This window comes from Micropterus dolomieu, linkage group LG21, assembly GCF_021292245.1.
Source record: "Micropterus dolomieu isolate WLL.071019.BEF.003 ecotype Adirondacks linkage group LG21, ASM2129224v1, whole genome shotgun sequence".
NCBI classification, from domain to species: domain Eukaryota; kingdom Metazoa; phylum Chordata; class Actinopteri; order Centrarchiformes; family Centrarchidae; genus Micropterus; species Micropterus dolomieu.
The window spans coordinates 10,025,664-10,044,380 of NC_060170.1; the positions used below are offsets into that span (position 1 = coordinate 10,025,664).

The following is an 18,717-nucleotide window of genomic DNA, read 5'->3' on the forward strand; positions in this document are numbered from 1 at the left end:
TCAGAATATCTCAGTCGGTGGCATTAAGATTATGCCTGTAAGATGCCTCACATTATAGGATAATTTGAGCAGATAATGTTGTCAGACCAGCCTCAGATTGGGAACACACCTCACGATTGTTTGGAGGAGCCGAAAATCAGACCCAGAATCAGCCCAGTTATCCTAGTGTGCACCAAGAGCAAGAAAATAAATTCGTTTTGGTTGAGGTAATGACTTGGTTCAATCTGTAAGTAAGAGCCAGCAGCAGAGAAAGTGACCCTGCTGGGCCCATGGGCCCCTGAAGGGCCTCACTGAATGTGTGGCTGATTGAGTGTCTCTCCCGGCTCTTGGTTACAGTGGAAAAGTCCTGTGTGGCCTGTCAGATTGTCTTCCCCACCCTGCTGTGCTGCTAAGTGCCCTGATAGCCTCTGCGGCTGTGGATGGGCTAAGTACCGGTGTAATTGTCTGCTCGGGGCACAAGCACCGTTGTAATGTGTTGTACAACACCACCATTAGCACAGGCCTGGGGCTGTGGAGACATTAAATGGCCAGGGCTGTGTAGTTTATGTCCTCTTTCTCTCACTCTCTATATCTCTCTCACACACTCTCACACTGACCAGCTCTCAGAGACTTCTACTGACTTCTGTTTTATCTAATGTCATTTTTCTGTGCATCAATATATAATAATCGAAGGCTGTGTAAATTATTGATGTCCTGTTTCTGTAAATGCAGTATATGCAAAGTGAAGTACTGATTATTTCTGAAGTTACTATTTACTTTTAGGACTTTGCTTGAAAAATGTATATTTTTAGTGACATTAGCTTATCTTGCTACACCGTGTCTCTTACTGTCCTAAGATAGACATTGCACTTAGACAGAGAGAAGAGTTGATAGAAATGCTGATATACTTTTCTATGTCTTCTAACTGTTACCGTCCGATCACAGAATCGAACAACAGCAGTGATTAGTTAGTAGACCTTTTTTTCTGCCCTGGGTTTTGCCTGTTAGGCTACTTACAGGTTGCTTTGAGCAACTAATTGGTTTTTGAGGTTTTTGGGGTTAAAGTCTAGATCTGCAGATGCTACTGAGGGCTGAAACCTACTGGAACCTGGTCTTCATATTTTTGTAAGAAAAAATATGTGTGTGTATGTGTGATTTACAGGACAATTTTTAGTTTTAGTTTCCTAAAAAACTGTGAGAATAATATTAAAGAAACAGCAGTAGAGAACACTGTTCTTTTTAATTAAACATTTCTAATTCCATAACTAATTTAATATGTAATATGTATTTGATATATATTTTTTTCCCCCTCCCTGACCCCCCACAAAAGTGATACCTCCATGTAAACAAACAAAACTGTAAAAATTATAAACATTTTGATTGTAACCTTCATGGGGATTAATATCCTTAACTGGAGTTGTTGTAAGTTGGGCGCCTCGATTTAGACAAATGTTCAAGCTAATAGATTACTGTAGAAAAAAGTTAATCACAGAATCAGCACATTTATTGCACAGGGCGTGTAACTTAATGTAATATGCATATAAAATACTTCATGCACTGGATATATCATACCCACGTCTCCATACGTACAAGTGGTTGTTGTTCTCCTGATTTCTCTCTATAAAACAAACTTGGTTAGTTACGGTGCACCCCAGCCCCACCTAATCATGCTCTTGTAGTCACTTTCCTTGTGTTGTTTTGAGCATTAGCGGTAGCTTGGCGTGGATTGATAAATGATGTTGCCTTGGCAGCTCTCTGAAACAGCTGAACGACTTGGATAAACACATATGGCAGCTTTAGCACCCACGAGGGCCGTCCTTCTATCCATAGCAATATATTTCACTCTTCCTGTGTCCTTTACTTTGGCATTTTTCTTACCCTGTCGACTCACAATGAATCTCTTGTTTAAAATGTAATGATAGAAAAGTCACGCAATTATTGATCGGCTGCCTCAGCTCATTATTGCATATCCATAACTTTTCGGCGTATCACGTCAGAAAGCCCAACGATAGACTGACAGGCCATTTTGTGAGTTGATGGGGCACAGTAGCCGAAATGGAGATTTAGCATAGGGACAAGGGCCGTGTCACGCCTCTCCGGCAGTCGTCTTCACCGGGGACAGATTGGTTAACAATGCGGGAGCAAAGGTCTCTCTCTCCTTAATTAGCCTTTGACCCCGACACTGATGCCTTCTGTCAGCCTGCGTTGGCCCTTCAGCTTCATAGCAAATAATGAGCATTTAAGTGTTTTCTGATCTCCCTTAATGGCTGCATAAGAGACTGCATCCCTGTGAACAATTGTCTCAACAGCTCTTCATTTGGGAGATGAGAATGAGAAATATGTGGAAAACTTAACTGCCCAGACAATAACATGAATAATCCTTATTCATGATAAAGCAAAAGCGATTATTTAGTTCTCTGACTAAGGTGTTTGATGTGGCTTGAAATTATTCGTAGCGCTGCTTTCACTGCCAGGTTTACTCTAAGAGCAGGGTTTTTCCTGCATAGAGAAATTTTTGGCGCCCCCTAAGAGGTTTTAGCGAACGCCAAAGGAAAATCCTCAGCGCCAAAATGATCAGAATTGAAAAAAAAACAACCTTTGAAATCCTCTCCGAATGTGTTTTAATAGACATTTATCAAATAACTGTTGAGCAAGCAGAACATAAACTTAAATATGATGTCTTTGACTTCCAGCAGTCACCTTTCCTCTCATCCACAGCAGCTATATTTTACACATGCAGCTGGCGCTGGATTAATAAACCAGCCTGAACGCTGTGTTAAAAAGCTCGCACTAATGACTTCCTGTTATTTCTCACAAGATAAAAGCCATTTGTGCTTAAAGTGTGTCGGTATTCACCGGTACTGTCACTTTTACATTTTACGTCTCGGTGTACCGGCACCGGTCCTCTCCTCTGCCCTTTCTAAATCAGGTTTTCTGAGCACTAGTGATGCTCACCTGTTCCCGTTCTCACCTGCATGCTAATCTCCGCAGGGAGATCGGAGCCTTTCATGTAGCCGTGTGTATAGTGGCTCGTCAAAGTCACTTTTCGTTAACCAACCAATCACAGCCTGGAGGAGGCGGGACATTAAAAAAGGTTGAGGCACTACAGCAAACTTTAGAAATGTTTAACTCGTTGTTCTGTATGCACAGTTTTTATTTCTGATAAGTTAATTTGCATAAACAAATGAGAGACTGACCACCATGTAGAGCATTTTTCTTGCACAATAATTAAGTGACTGAAAACAACCCACAGAAACTGCTGTTTTGTCCAACTGAATTAATATTAGCGATTAGGTAAGCTATAGTAACCTGTACTATTATCTGAAATTATAATGGATTTACAAACATTAGCACTAATCAAACCTTAACCACAGTGGTGTAGGCCACTATCAGAAAATGGTTTTATTTGTTAAACAGCTAAATCTCTAGTAATAAACTATCTGTAGGCAGATCATCCAAATAAAATCTAACATGTAAATATATTATTATACTAATATTATACTTTCTATTTAATGTTATAAATGTAATTTATATTATATTTTGTTTATCAAATGGTCAGAAATAACAAGAAAATGCATTGATTTTGGTCATTAGGTAAGTCATTGCCTTTACTGAACGTGTACCCGTCATGCTTACTGTTGCGCAAAGTCACACCCCAAAGGCCCATTCTAAGCCAGGAAAAAACCCTGAAGAGTCACAGTTCAGGGTAGGCACTTGTGGCGTTTGCTTTACCAGCACCAGCAATATTTCATTCTATTCTATTCTAAACTGTTAAGTGAAAAATGCATTTGTTTGGTTTTAGTAAAACCTCGGTGCGTTTTGTTTAGAAGAAAATGACAACAGGGTTTTGGCTTTCGCCTCACATGAAAAAGAGCAGTTATCTTGGGTCAAACTTATCATTTCCAACCTTGTCTCTTTGAAATTATGTTGGCATTAGGGATGTCAGCGTTGGTTGTTCCACCACTTTTGTCCAGACTGAAATATTTCAGCAAGTATTATATGGATAACCATTACATTCTGTACAGACATTCATGGTGTCAGGAGGATGAACTCAAATCACTTAGGTGATCCCCTTTTTTTTCCACTCTAGCGCCACGACCAATTGAAAGTTTTTACTCATCCAGCTCAACATCATTCATGGTATCCAGTGGATGAATCCTAATGACCAGAATATTGACATGTATGGAGCTAAATCAGGGCCAAATGTTTTGTTAATTTGAAAATACAAACTGTAACAGAAAAACTACAATTTGTAAGTTTTGGTCTTAAACTTGAAAAATACAACCATGTAGTCAAAATAAAAAAAATGTATTTTGTGTTCAGTTTAAATAAAATGTTGATTTAATTCTGGAATTGTTTTGAATGAATTAATTTTCCTTTTTTCGCTTTTATAAATTTTGATATTTGAGGACTTATTTTTTTCACTTCCACTTTTTTTGTTTTCAGAATCAAAGCAATTTATTTACACCTTCAAATCTTATTTTGTCAGTTTCAGATCAGTTTTTCAGCTTCAGATCTTTTTTTTTTTTCAGTTTCAGACTGAAACGTTGAACTGAAAAAAACAAGTCCTCAAATAAAGGGTTTTTTTTTAGTTTAAAAGTGAAAAACGAAAATTAAGAATTTATTCAAAATAATTCCAGAATTTATTTAAACAAAACACTTAAACGCTTATTTTTTATTTTGAATATAACGTTGTATTTTTCAAGTTTAAGACGATGTTCAATTACAAGTTTTAGTTTTTCTATACCATTTTTTCTTTCTTCAAATTAACAAAATATTTGGCCCTGATTTAGTTCCATACCATTGTACCTCCACAGCTGTGGTGATTTATCATCTTGCATGATCGTCAACATTTATATTTGTTCAGCGCTTTTCTTTATCTATCTAACAGTTGATTTTAAAGCAACAAAACAATTGTTTAATATTAGGGATAAAAAATTTCAAGTGTGTTACAAAATGTAGCATGGACCAGAAAATCAGTGAACATAATCTATGTACTAATTAAATTGCCTCCAAAATGTACTGTATTTCGCAAACCCATTTAGCATATAAATGTAATTTCTGGGAGACAGGATGCAACTTCAGTGTAGCTGCATGTTTTGCAAGTTCGGTAATTTAGCAAAAAATGTGCTTTGCATGAGACATCGCAGTTCATTTAATGCACATACTGTAACTGAAATGTGACCGACGAGACGTTTGATACTTACAGACATACACACACAATATACAGACCTCAGAAAAGTTGTTCAGAAAAGTCTGACATGAGCAGTGATTGGAAACTGAGGGTGAAGGTCTGCGGTGTGAACATCCACTGTGCTCAGTATTTAAAGCCTGCCTGCCTGCCTGTCGCTTCTGAGTTTTCTGGGCCATTAAATCCTGCTCCTGGCCTGATGATGAGGAGCCAGATGCTCATATCATCTCTATAGAGGGGAGCGTCCATCTCCACAAGGGTCATCCTCATTTGGACACTGATGGGACCCTCTCAAACTGGCCAGGGACAATTTTTTTAGACACAGCTCGTATCATTTTAATGGTAGCCATTTAATCCCAGGTCAACCTTGTCATGTGACAGGCAACTCTTCACTCTTAAGATTGAACTTTTGTTCCCTTGATGATAGTCTCCACTAAGTGTTCATGTCCCTGGACAGCGCTGACAAATTCAGACAGTTGATTGTTTTTGGTAACTTGCAGGTTGTGCATTGAATATCGTCACACTGAGCAAATTCTATCTGCAGAAGAAGACTGTGAGACACGGTTTAGCCAAACCTTCACATTCAATGTCACATTGTGTTTATAATTCCCATTAATGTGGTTTAACTACAATAACATGGCTGGAAAGCAATTTTGGCAACATGATTTCTCATTAATGCCAGTACCAATGTGACCTATTATTGGCATACTGATTTCTTATAATGAGTAGTTATGATATTACTATATACATACGCTATATGGCCAAAGGTATAGGGCCTTCACCAAACTGTTACCACTAAGTTTGAAGCACATGATGGTCTAAAATACTATTGTATGCTGGTGGTAGTGTTGTGATTTCTATTAATTGGAACTAAGAGGCCCAAATCATGAAAACAGACACAGTTCTAAAGTGTAGAAAAGTACATTGGTGTCCATTTACTGAGAGCTGAAACAATGACAAAAAGATAATCTGTAACTATAATTTTATTCATTGTTGAAGCAAAACATTTTCCTCTAAAATATGTGGATTTGCAGCTATTTTTGTTTTATATCATCGTAACATTTTATACTGACTGTTGGTCAGACAAAACAGGACATTTCAATATTTCACTATATACTATAACTATTGACTATTGACATATTATAGATTAAACAGTAAATCAATGAATTGCAGATGAATGCATAATGAATAAAATTGCCCTATAATTAGTATAATGATAACACACCATGGCTACACATTCATTACTTTTCAGTTTATTTCTACATTTGTGAATGATTGTCATATATTAAATTTTGACAAGCAAACTGAAATGTATGAATATCCTGCCTTCATAACTTCATAATTATTATCACTGCAAAGTTTAACCCAAATAGATTTTAATGTTATTTGGAAATGTCTTTGCAGTTGTTCTTTTACATTGGTGTTCTTTCAGACACTTTGGTAACTCACTACGTCACTACAGTTTAACGCAGAATCGTGTGTGTGTGTGTGTGTTTACTTAAGTGTTATCTACCCGTATGACCCTTGTGTACGGTGGATGAGTGTAGAGAAACCCACAGAGAGAGCTTATCCCCGCTAGATCAGACTGAATTACCATCTCCTCTCACATCTGGGCTTTTGTTCCCCTCTTTGGCAGCCGCAGAAATGATTGCACCTTCATTCACTCCCTCCCTCCCTCTTTTAACAGGACAAGTGGGAGGTTAAAAAAAGCTTCCTTTTGTTATTCCACACAAAGACTGTTTAATAGTTTGGAAATCTTATATTGAGCGCTGAGTGACTGGGAAAAGGGCAAAAGTTCACTCAGGGGAATAAACTCTCTTTCAGAATCACCAGCAGGCAAAGTCTCTCTCTTGTTACAAGCTATTAATTTGTACAGCCTGAACGTCAAATAGGCTTTATCATACATAAGAGCTTCGGTGTGGAGTTCACTAGGAGAGTAGCTAGTGCAGTTATTACCATTCAACACTGTAACATACAGTATCAGCAGAATTCTGCTGAGGATCAGGATTCTAAATTTTGGAACTGGTTTTGGCAATTGTTAGGCATCTAAAAATAGATAAATAAAAAGCTTTTATATGGACAAATGGACAAACAGTTTTTTTGCCCCTGATTTTTGGTGAAAAACTGTAACTTGTCTGCTGTTGTCTGGTTTTGTTCCCAAAGGTATTGTTGCTAAACATTGGAAGAATTGTTGTAAAATTGTTGGACTTTGACACTGTCAGCACAGAATATGTCAAAGGTGCAGCCTCATGCCAGTGACAGACCTTCATCAGGTAAAGCAAAACAATAAACAGCATCTGTATGTTGTATCCACAGTCTGCATCAGCAAGTCGCCGAAGGGACCAAATCTCAAAGTGAAAATATACACATTTAAAGACTAATCAACATATTTTGTTGCTATTTTTTTAGTTTTGGTACTGACAAAATGTTGCCATACAAGCACATGTTTCTACAAAATCCCTTTTTCATTTAAAATATCTATAATCAATATTTTTATATTAACAATGGACTAGCCCTCTTTCTCCGCTCTTTCGTATTTGTTTAAGCTTGTTGTTTTGGTTTTACAGCCCACAAGTTTACTGTTTTCATTCACTGCTCTCATTGCCATCAATTTCAACTACAGCTGTTTTCATTAATAGAGCTCTAAACACTACCTGCTCAGCAGCAGACACAGCAAGCGGCAGACACACAGACACAGTTAGCGACTAGCTGGTGAACATGGGCCATTTAGCAGCTAAAGAGCCAGATATTTCCCACTTGCCAAACATTATGTGATTGCAGATTCTCAGATGTGCGGATTTGCTGCTTTTCTTAACTTTATATCTTTGTAAATTTAATATTGCTGGACCGTTGGTTGGACAAAACAAGCAATTTGAAGGCAGTTTTTGGATATTTTTTAAACCAAAAAATCGATAAATCAAACAAATAACAGAAAATGTAATTGACAACGAAAAATAATTAGTTAATTATTTAATTAGTTGCGGCCTGTAGTATCAGTAACAGATCTTTGACAGCTAATTGAGAACAAAGCTTTCTGGCATTTCAGCAACATTAATCTGTATTAAACAAGAGACCAGAGGACAGCCGGACGCAGCAGAGAACATGTGTACAGCAGTGTGTCGTGATTTAACATCTCCAGTTAAACTAACACATCCAATTGCTTTCAACCTTTAATTACATCATAGATTTCCTACTGATGAACAGGCAGGGAATTAACAGTGAACAGGCTAATTCACAGCTGCTCTCCCCCACCCACATACTTTATTATTGCTGTACAAGTAGACCGCGGAGGGATAAAAAAAAGAAAAAAGAGAAGAGCACACTTAGCTACACAAACATTAGTATTAACGATTGTGCTGCCAGTTTGGAATTGGTGACAAACTGCAGACGGGCAAAAATTGGAGTCCGAAGCCAATCAGGAAGTTAATGAGGAGAAAAATTACTCTTCTTTCTTCCCTCCCACCACTGCTGAAGAGGAGAGAGAGAGAGAGAGAGAGAGAGATGGTAGAGGGTGAGGGATGAGGAAGCAGGAGGGAGGCCAATCAAATTGGAGGATTCTGGGAAAGACTGGACATCAGCTGTTGTTTATGTCAGTGTTATCCCGATCAGGATGTTATTCTGAGAAAACGTACTGTATGTGAAAGTCAGAAAATTTCATAATCTGATATTTAAAATGCAGGTACATTTGAATATATCAGGTTTTGAAGGTACTTGTCCTCAACTGGAGCACGCTTAAGCATCTCTTGGGTATCATCTGACAGTGGCGATAATCAAATATCTTTAAAAAACAAAAATATAGATTGTTTTATTACATTTTGTGAGCTAATGCCCCATTAAAAATGTTTTTCCGACTACAATTTGTTTGTAGCACAGTGAGCTAGCATCAAATGTCTTGTTATAATCTTAATCATGTTTCCTTATTCCTTGATCAGATATTTCCTAATTTAAACAAACTTTTTTTTGCCTGTTTTAGACTGAAATCCATTTAGGCAAAGTTCTTGTAAGGCCGCTATTGTGCAGTTGTTTACATAATCAATGATCATTTTTTAAGCGAAAAAAATAAACAAAGTCTGTTTTTACTGTATGCGATAGCAAACTGAAAAGCTTTGAAAATTGTTCGTCTGACAAAACAGTAATGTGATAAGTGATAAGATTTTACCTGTGGTTTTAGGAAACTGTGATGGGTGTTTTTCTGATATTATGTTTTGATTAATTGAGAAATTGATAACTTCTAATATTTAGTTGCAGCCCAAGTAGAAAAAAAGTTTCCAGAACTTGCAGTGAGTGGTTCTCACAGGATAGCAACACTACGATTATCTTATAGAATATGGTACATTGCAAACATTAGCATCAACATAGACAGTAGTAAAATGCAACATACACATTAATAGTGCGGAAAAGATTCATTGATTAAATCGATTACTAAAATGCATCGACGCAAATTCTTTGCATCGAGGCTTTGTTTAATCCATATAACTATATAGCACACTGTTTCGCACGGACATTTATTACTGTCGCACATTGCACTTACGCTGTGTGAACACAACGTGATTATAATGGAGCTGTTTGCAAAGTGGAGGAAGAGAGAGAAAACAGCGAGGGACAAAGAAGCAAGTGTCCAAAGTATGGGATTATTTCAAGCTAAAGAAAACAACAACTCTCTAATGTTACCGTCCGTCCACCGTAAAATGAAACTTATGTTACCTTGGCAACAGCATGGCAGCACCTGATCAGAAAGCATCCGGTGTTCTGCCAGCGGACCACAGACGAGTTAACAGTAACAGCAACTTTAGCATTTATCTGAAATCATGATTGATTGTTGAGCAAATAATATTTCACATCAAACTGGAGGGATCATAAATAATAACTACTCTAATAATAAATTCTAAATTTAAGTAAACTAAAATAATGTGCCTAATTTTTAGAAAAAATTTAATAAAAACTGTAGCTTGAAGTGATGAAGTGTAGTCTTAACCAATTTGATAATAAACACTCAACACATCATAACAAATAAACAGCTGTAATGCCTCCTCTTTTCCTTCATTCCCTCTTATAGAGCTACCACTCCTACTTTCTCTTGTTCAGTGAGAAACGTGAGCTCTAGTTTGTCCAGCCAGCTAGCATTGGAGATCTATGAGATATTCTGGTGTTGAACGGCCCGTGGGAGGAATGTACATGTAAGAATCTGTACATTCTTGATTAAAAGCCATGTGAAATATCTTTTCCCTTTCATCTCCTCAATTCGTGTGACATTCGTGTCACATGTGACGATTGGAGTACAGATTGATCTGTGAGTTTCCTGGTCCGCTAAACCAGTACAGTAAATGCTAGAAAAGCTGCGCAGGTTAAAATAGAAACGCTCCGTCACGAGGTAGTAAGTTTCAATAATAAATCGGCTGTAGGTCGGCGGTCCGAAGAGGACAGCGGCTGGGTCCGGAACCGGACTGCGGTCCGCCAATTAGTGACCTCTGAAATAGTGGGTTGACACAAAGCCAAATACGTAGCTTTGCAGTGATACTTCCTCTCACATTGTTAATAGGGAGAAAAGGTCATATTGTGATTATTGTGGACAGTATTGTGATTCGATTATAATGGAACAAATGGTACTAGGAGTATACTTGCTTGATTATCAAGGAAAATGCACAAAAAACTGACATTTTGATGTGTTTTTTTTAACTTTCTTAACAAAGTTAAACAATAAACAATATTTATACAATGACTAGTAAAACTCTCTATGCTCTATGGAGGAGGCGGCTAGAGGGAGCAAATGTTGGCACACTGGCACCGGCTAAATCTATATCTGTCCTCTGCAGAGACATTATCCACAACCTATGCATTACATGAATATAGCGCTTTATCGTGGAAACTCAAAGCGCTTCACAGTGAAGTGGGGGGGACTCACCTCAACCACCACCAATGTGTAGCACCCACCTGGGTGATGCACGGCAGCCATTTAGTTAGCCATCTGGTTTATAGTGTACTGTTAGTATAACAATAATAGCCTATATTAATTACTATATTGATTATAATTTCATGTAAAAGCCTAGCCTACTATTTTACCACTAGTTAAATATTAAATTAAATATATATATATAAATATATATATTTTACAGCTGTTTCATTTCTGTGTTTTCTTTTAATTTATTTAAGCCTTGTGCAAGCAAAAGGCTCTACATTGGTCTCTGCTGTAGTACACCAAACCTTTTTTAATGTCCCGTCCCATCCAAGCTGTGATTGGTCGGTTGACGAAAAGTGAAACTGACAAGCACGTCGGCTTTATGAAAAAAGTTGAACATGTTGAACAACAAAAGGCAGAGATAGAGCTAACTTTAAATGGTAGGGAGCCAAACTCAAACCTTCCTTATCTTATCTTTGCTTCCGCTGTCGCTGTCACAGAGCGACCAGAGCCTGAGTAGCCGTGGGGAGGGGGGTTACGGTAGGTTGTTGTCTTAAAAGTTACTTGCACACTGCTCATAAATCATTTTTCTGAATGCGCGTAGGCCCATCTGTTTGTAGGGGCACATGCGAAATGTGTGGGCGGGGATAATGAGCAGACTGCAACAGACACAAAGAAGAGACTGTAACACACACTTTTTCTGTTTTATTAAATTGCACACATTTTGTGGTTCTGTAATTTCGACATCACGATTGCAATTGCGATTACATTAATCGGAAAAATCGATTGTTAGAGGCACTGCGATGCAGAAGTGGACGATTCTGAATCAATTCACAAATGTCAAAAATGAATTTTCTAAATGTAAATTGATAACGCAATGTTGACAGAACGCAAAAGGCGGAACTCAGAATGCAGCGCCCGGACAATCTGATAATCATTTAACAGAGATGTTCTCAAATATTCGGCGCACCACCACTGCTAAATGAATGATTACTGCTTTTAAAATTTAACACGATCATTAATATCAACTAATGATTTTCACTCTCACACTGTGAGAACACGGTAACCCTGTGTCAGCTTCCTCTCCTCATTCTTCAAAGGACATCTATGTGACAGGTGCTGTTATAATAGTTAAGTTAGGGTAGGGCAGTGAGTAATATGTATGTGTGTGTGTGTGTGTGTGTGTGTGTAGCAAGTGTGTGGTTGAGCGAATGAGAGGAATGGCGGAAAGTGACGGTGAAAGGATGGTGACCATGGAGGAGCTGAGGTTAGTAAAGCAAATTAGGGATGCATTAGGGAGTCATTTCTTTTGGATTTTAATCTGCAAATGAAATGCATGGTAATTATCCAAAAACTCTGTATAGAAAAAAACATCGATAATCTTTTTTTTTTTTCATCGCATCGCAGCGGTAATCGTATCATCGAATCATGAGGTGCCTAGAGATTCCCACCCCTAGAATCTTCACAGATTAATGTCATGCAGTACGGCTTTACTGAGGTTATAAATGAGGATAAAACAAAGAAAAGGTCCACAATGGTTTTTAAACGTTACAGTAACATTGTTACAAACACAGTAGATTGCTGTTAATCAGCTTAATATCTTCTGTAGCTCTCATGGAAACTGTAAACAATCTAATGCTTTTGTGTTTAGTTTCCACTTTTTGCTGACAGATTCAGTTTGCTTTAAATCCTGAGCTTTGCTAAGAATAATTTAACAGTACACTCATATTTATATCAGGCGAAGTCTCTGCTAACAGAGAGGACCGTTTATTCTGCAGTGCTGATGAAGTGACTGCTGTTTTGTCTGTCTCACTATAGTATTTCTGTTCTTTTTATTTACTCGCCTTAAAGTATGTAGACATTTGTTTATTTTATGTGTGCTGCTGTGCTGTCTACCTACACCAGGCAATAGCAATTTATCATATTAATGACTTTGTGGAGTATCTAAGAAAAATTTGTAGCTCAATCCAGTGTTTCCTCTAGGATCTAGCCTAGATTATTTTCACCATATCTCTGAACAAATAGTTGGAAAAGCTAGAGCAGATAATAAATAACCAACACCCAAAGATGAGTCTACTGGAGGAACTACAACCTTTAGATCTGGAGAAATTAATTTGGTTGGTTCTGTTGCTCCACAGTGATTTTACAGTGATGGCACAGCATGTTTTGGGCATCACCCCTAAGCCTTAACGGCAGGAAAACGCTGTTAATATGACCTCGGAATCATTATAGATACGACTGTTCATGTTTGCCTTTTGTGTCTTCATTTTACAGCCTTTGACATTTATCTGTAGACATTAATATAAAAAATAGGCAACATGAGAAACCTCCTCCCTTCTGCATTTTATTTGCACATTAAAATCCAAAAAGAAACGTCTCCTCTTTAGCTTAAAAGGACTAGTTTACATCACTAATTAACTTTACTAACCTCAGCTCCTCCAGTGTTCTCCGTCCTTTCTTTTCCAAAACCACTTTTTCAGACTGAAAACTGAAAAATAATTGAATCAGTCTGTACAGGTCAGAGCTGCAGGCTACACCAGTTTAGTCTAAGTTTCTAACTGATGTTCTCAACATTGGACTAGTAGGCAGTAATAAAATGCAGCTTCCAGTTACTTTCTATAAATTGAGCTAATGTTAAGTTACATAGCAGCTGTGTAGCTGCTGTAGAAGCTTTCCTGCTCAGCTGCACAGTCTGAAGGGGAGATGTTAGCTAACTTAGCGCTTCACTTTTTCCAGCAGGTGGGAAACAACAGACTTTTCTTGGTCTTGAGAAGCTGACACACTGTAACAGGCACCGTACATTTACTGCCAGAATATTTTCCTCCTCTCGCATTCACCGTCACTTTCTGCCGCTCGGACAATCAAACAATCGCTACGCACCTCCTGATTCAGAGTTTCGCTGCTGTTATGACACCATCTGTCATATATGTTCTGCATAGAACGATGAGAGGAAGCGGTCCGAGCATTGAGTGCTGCCGTGCTCGCACAGTGTGCAAGTGAAAACATTTGTAGCGCATAGTTTAATGATCGTGGGAAATTTTAGTAGTGGCAGTGCGCCAGAATGCATGTAGAGGAAACACTGAAATATGTGAAAGAGAAGTGAAAGATTTGAGGTTTATTTTTCAAATACGTTCTTTACCATAGTGAGACAGTGTTTTTCGGTATGTTTTTGTTTTTTACAATACTGATATATATATATATATTTTTTACAATAATAATGTAAGGATACACACAGTTGTGTGAAGTGGCCACGACTGCTGGTTAAAATGAGATGGTAACTAAGTGTAGCAACTCGCCTCCTCGGTGGATCTCTGATCGTGACTCTCTGTCTGTCTGTCTGTCTGTCTGTCTCGTCTCTGCAGCCTTCTCCCCTGGCAGCATGACCACTGGTCACGACTCCACCATGACCTGCAGGTCCATCGGCTCCCTGGTTAACTCTGACGTCAGTGCTGAGTGCGAGGCCAGCAGCGAGACTCCAAACTTCACAGTCAACTCCATCATCGACGCCACCAAATAAAAGAAGCTAAGGAAAGCGTTATTAAAAATAATCATTGTGAGATCAGTTGAGCAGAAAACAGTTTCATGGTTCACTGTTGCTGCTGGGTTTCTGTCCAGGTGGCACAATAAATATATATATAGATATATATTCCATACTGTAATTGAGAATATAGGTTGTTTTTAGTTCATTTTTAGCCTCAAAGCTGTTGAGTCTTTTATTGAAACCAGTTCACCAGCATAGAAAATGCTTGGAAAGTAAAACTAAATTGTACAAATTCACTAATAACAACATGCAAATATTTGAGAAGCACTTTTCCGAATTAGGCTGTTTGGATAGATTAAAGATGACCATGAACATACAGTTAATAAGGATCTTTATTATGAGCAGTCAAGATTGGAACAAATTATTCAAACTAGACTTATAGAGTATTTGTAAAGTTGTACACTTGTTTCTCCCCCTCAGGAAGCAACTGTTAATGCAATCTAAAATTTTTATTATCCAAAAGATAAAGTGACATTTGAAATAATGATGTTAAAATCCTTTGTAGCTTACAGTAAATTTGACTAGTACAGTTTTCACACGGTATCAGTCATGTAGTGTGTTCCATTATCAGTGACTATTCTCTGACAATGAGATTAGCGGCTTAGTGTTCGCTAAAATGTAATTTTTGAGTTGAAAAACTGTACTCGCTGTTACTGAACATTCCAAGCACCACAAGTGAAATTTGGCCCAATGGATTCAGGGAGCGCATTAGTTTCCTGTCATTTTCCCCTGGTGGACATGCAATAAATGTAATAATACATGCAGTATAAGTTAATATTATTAGTTCATATTAGTTATATTAGTTATATTAGTTTGTCTGTTTTGTGACCCAGTAAACCATTAGAAAATGTTGACTCCATCCTTCAAAGTAAGCAATGATTTGGTGATTTGCAGGTTAAAATATGTAGGTCTAGAGGTCATAGGTCAATATTCGACAAACTTTTTTGTTTTTAAAGAGTAACTAAACGCCAGCCTGCATTTTACTGCCCTCTTTGGTTGAAAGTTTAAAGTGTGTTTCACCTGTATCCACGCCAAACAGTGATGTCACAGTGTACTGACACACCCTGTAGTACACTTTACATCACTGCAGCCAGGTGAGAAGTTAAACCACCGGTGGTCAGCAAAATAAACACTTTCAGGGGCTGTTAAGTTACATATAACAGTTCTTTAAACAGTATTTAAATGACTATACTGTGTTTCATTGTGTTGGTAGAACCTGCTTCCTTTTGAAATTTTGTCATTTAGATGCTATTGAAATAACGGTATTGAATAAGTATTGTCCAACCGATACTGGATGTTCGAGACTGCTATAGTGATATTTCAGAGTTTACTACTTTGATGATGATCCATCGGATGTCTTTTTTTTTTCCATAAACATACATAACCAAAAAACATTTTTAGGAATCCTTGAATTAGTTTTTTAAACAATTGTGACCAAGGTACAGAGCGGGATATTTTATCAGATGTCACATGTATTTACCCTGAACAACGATCTGATAATTTTGGAAACGTCAACTGATACAGAAGATGCTAAAACGGCATTAATTTATCTCTTCTGGTATAAAAACTTAAAGTTAAATGTAGAGAACATTTCCGTCAGAGCCACCAACAGAGACGCTTGGATATCCTCTTGCAGGACGATGTGCGACTCGAACGAGAAAACAGGCAGGTTCGACATGAATCATGCTCACCTTGTTGGCGTGTGATGAGCGCCGGCTGCTTATTTATGGCTCCGATCCAGTGGCATCGTTTATACCAGAGAATTTGCATGTCTATTGTATATTTAACCCCTTCTGGGCCAAAGTTTTTCTTTGCACACGGGGTACTGTTCACAACTGTTTACACACTTTGGTACGGCCTTGTAGATACAGCAGAGGCTGAGGTGCTGCTGCAGTGACGTGTAGAGCTGAAACAAAAAGACGATTCATTGATTAGTCGATCCAGAAACTGAATAAGCAAATCTTTTTATAATCAGTTAATAATTTAAGGCGTTTTTCAAGCAAAAATGCAAAACATTTTATTTTGGACCTTGGGATCTGGGAAATTGCCAATTTTACAGTGTTTTCTGGTGTTTTATAGATAAAACAAATAACTAATCCATTAATCACAAAAATCAGCATTCATCTATTGATAGAAGTAAGTGTTAGTTGCAGCCCTTGTAATCTGTACTGTTTTTAACAGATAAAATACCTGGTCACAGTGTTTTTCTGTGTAATTACCCCAAAAACCAAACTATAGTTATATATATAGTTTTTTTTACATAATGAACTAATGTGAGTAATTCTGTGTTGCCAACTTTTGAGTTGTAGTGTTGAGTTGTGGTGCCCACTTTTCTGCCTTTGTGAAGCTGACTCGTACACTACTGTACCGTATATTGTTTATGTGTTTTATGGAGATTCGTTTCAAGCTGCACGCTTTGAAAGTGTTTATTTGTGTTTGTGTTTGAATAAGACAGCAACAAAAGTAATTTGGAGTCTTGGAGTTTATGTCGCTACAAGTTTTAGGTAAATAAAAATGCTCTAAGTGATGGAGTGTAAATGTGATGGTGTGCTGGAAACAACAATATAAAACAGACAAAGAAAATTACTTGTATTTTCTTTCTGCTGCGCTGTGGGAACATTCATTGGATCCTGACCCATCTGTTGTAATCAATAACACGACCATCTTGTTTTTTTATGAAACGCACTTACTCTTAATTTCATCCACCAGTGGTTTTAGAGAGAAGAATGTGGAGTTACCTATAAGACTTTGACATTATAAATCACCTCTTGAGACCAGATTGTACAGCAGTATCGATTGATCCTGATATATCACAGAAATTTACTGTCACTTCTGTTTTCAATTAAAGATACAATCAGTCAGATAATGACTTAATTGGATTTTACAGAAGATTGAGTTTTATTGCCCCGTGCTTTACGAGTTTAGTTAAGGAAGGCCATTTTATCACGGTTGTCAGGGGCGACCCGCTCCCGCTGCCTTGTCCTTCTGTAGCTGCTGCCGTCCTGTGTACAGCGCAGGGGAGAAAGTGTCACAGGATTGGTTTTCCTTGAGCTGTCTCTGCCTCCATGAATCATGCCCTCCCATAATAGATAAAATCTCCTGGTGGAGTGATGGCTGCTCGACACAGACAGGAAGTGTGGAAGAGGATGCTGGAAGCTCCGGGGGGGGGACTTGGATAATTTTTAAAGATATAATCATATCTGAGGACGTCTCTCTCAGTAATGATATATTAATAGGGTACACTCAATTAGTATAGGTGTTTTCTTGGTGTATTCAGTGTAAAGTATTTTCTTTAAACTGGAGTTTCAGCTCCAAACATTTCTCAGACGTACACCTGCGCAGGTGCCAGAGATGATGTGTTTGGTTGGGTTCTACCTCAACGGGTAAAACCAAGGAAGGGAAGGGAGTGAAGTCGTCTGAGTGGATGAACGAGAAAGTCTCAACTCAAATACTGTCAAATACAGAAAGCAGCAACATGTCTTTCATTTATACATAATGAGCCTGTCATCCATAATATTGAAAAATGGTTTATGCAAGTAGGTAGGGCTAAATATTTTAAGTAAGACCAATCAGTAAATTGGTGTGAAATTTGTATTTTGGAAATACTATTTGAAGCTGAAACTGTCTAGTTTAACCACGTCATGCTTTGCTAACTTAGATGGAATCTGCAGTATAATTTCACAATTTCTTTGCTTTACTTTGCTTGCCAGCAGTGCAGTTAAGTTTGCAGCTTGAAACTACTTTTGGGTGGATTGGGACAGGAAGACCAAAAGTAAATCAGTTAATCAGGTCTGAGTATTCTTATTGTGTGTTTGAAAAAGTCTGTAATAACTTGAACCTCAAGTTAGGGTTTAGTTTGCTTTGACATAAGACACCACACAAGTGAAATTAGCACCTGAATTAGGTGCTAATACAAAAAATCTGAACTCTACATCTGAAAAGGGACCATCTAGTTGTTTTTTAAGTCATTTTTTGGCCTCTGAATGACAAGCAGTTTGGGGAGTAAACATCCAGCGCAACTCACAATGCAAATAACCTTCACTCAGATTAACAAACGTGTGGCTGGTCATGCACATTAAGGTGTGAAGTCAATTTTCATGATTATTGTTC

At 37.8% G+C, this 18,717-nt stretch overlaps 1 protein-coding gene across 2 annotated transcripts in view; it reads left to right on the forward strand.

Annotated features, from left to right (window-relative positions):
• dmrt1 (doublesex and mab-3 related transcription factor 1) overlaps positions 1-17,486 on the forward strand; it is a 43,391-nt gene extending 25,905 nt beyond the window's left edge. For both annotated transcript variants that reach the window (XM_046034234.1, XM_046034233.1), the window contains exon 5: positions 14,429-17,486. In XM_046034234.1, coding sequence (XP_045890190.1) covers positions 14,429-14,583 — 155 coding nt within the window. In that variant the 3' untranslated portion in view covers positions 14,584-17,486. The remainder of the gene's footprint in view (positions 1-14,428) is intronic.
• Positions 17,487-18,717: the final 1,231 nt, after the last annotated feature.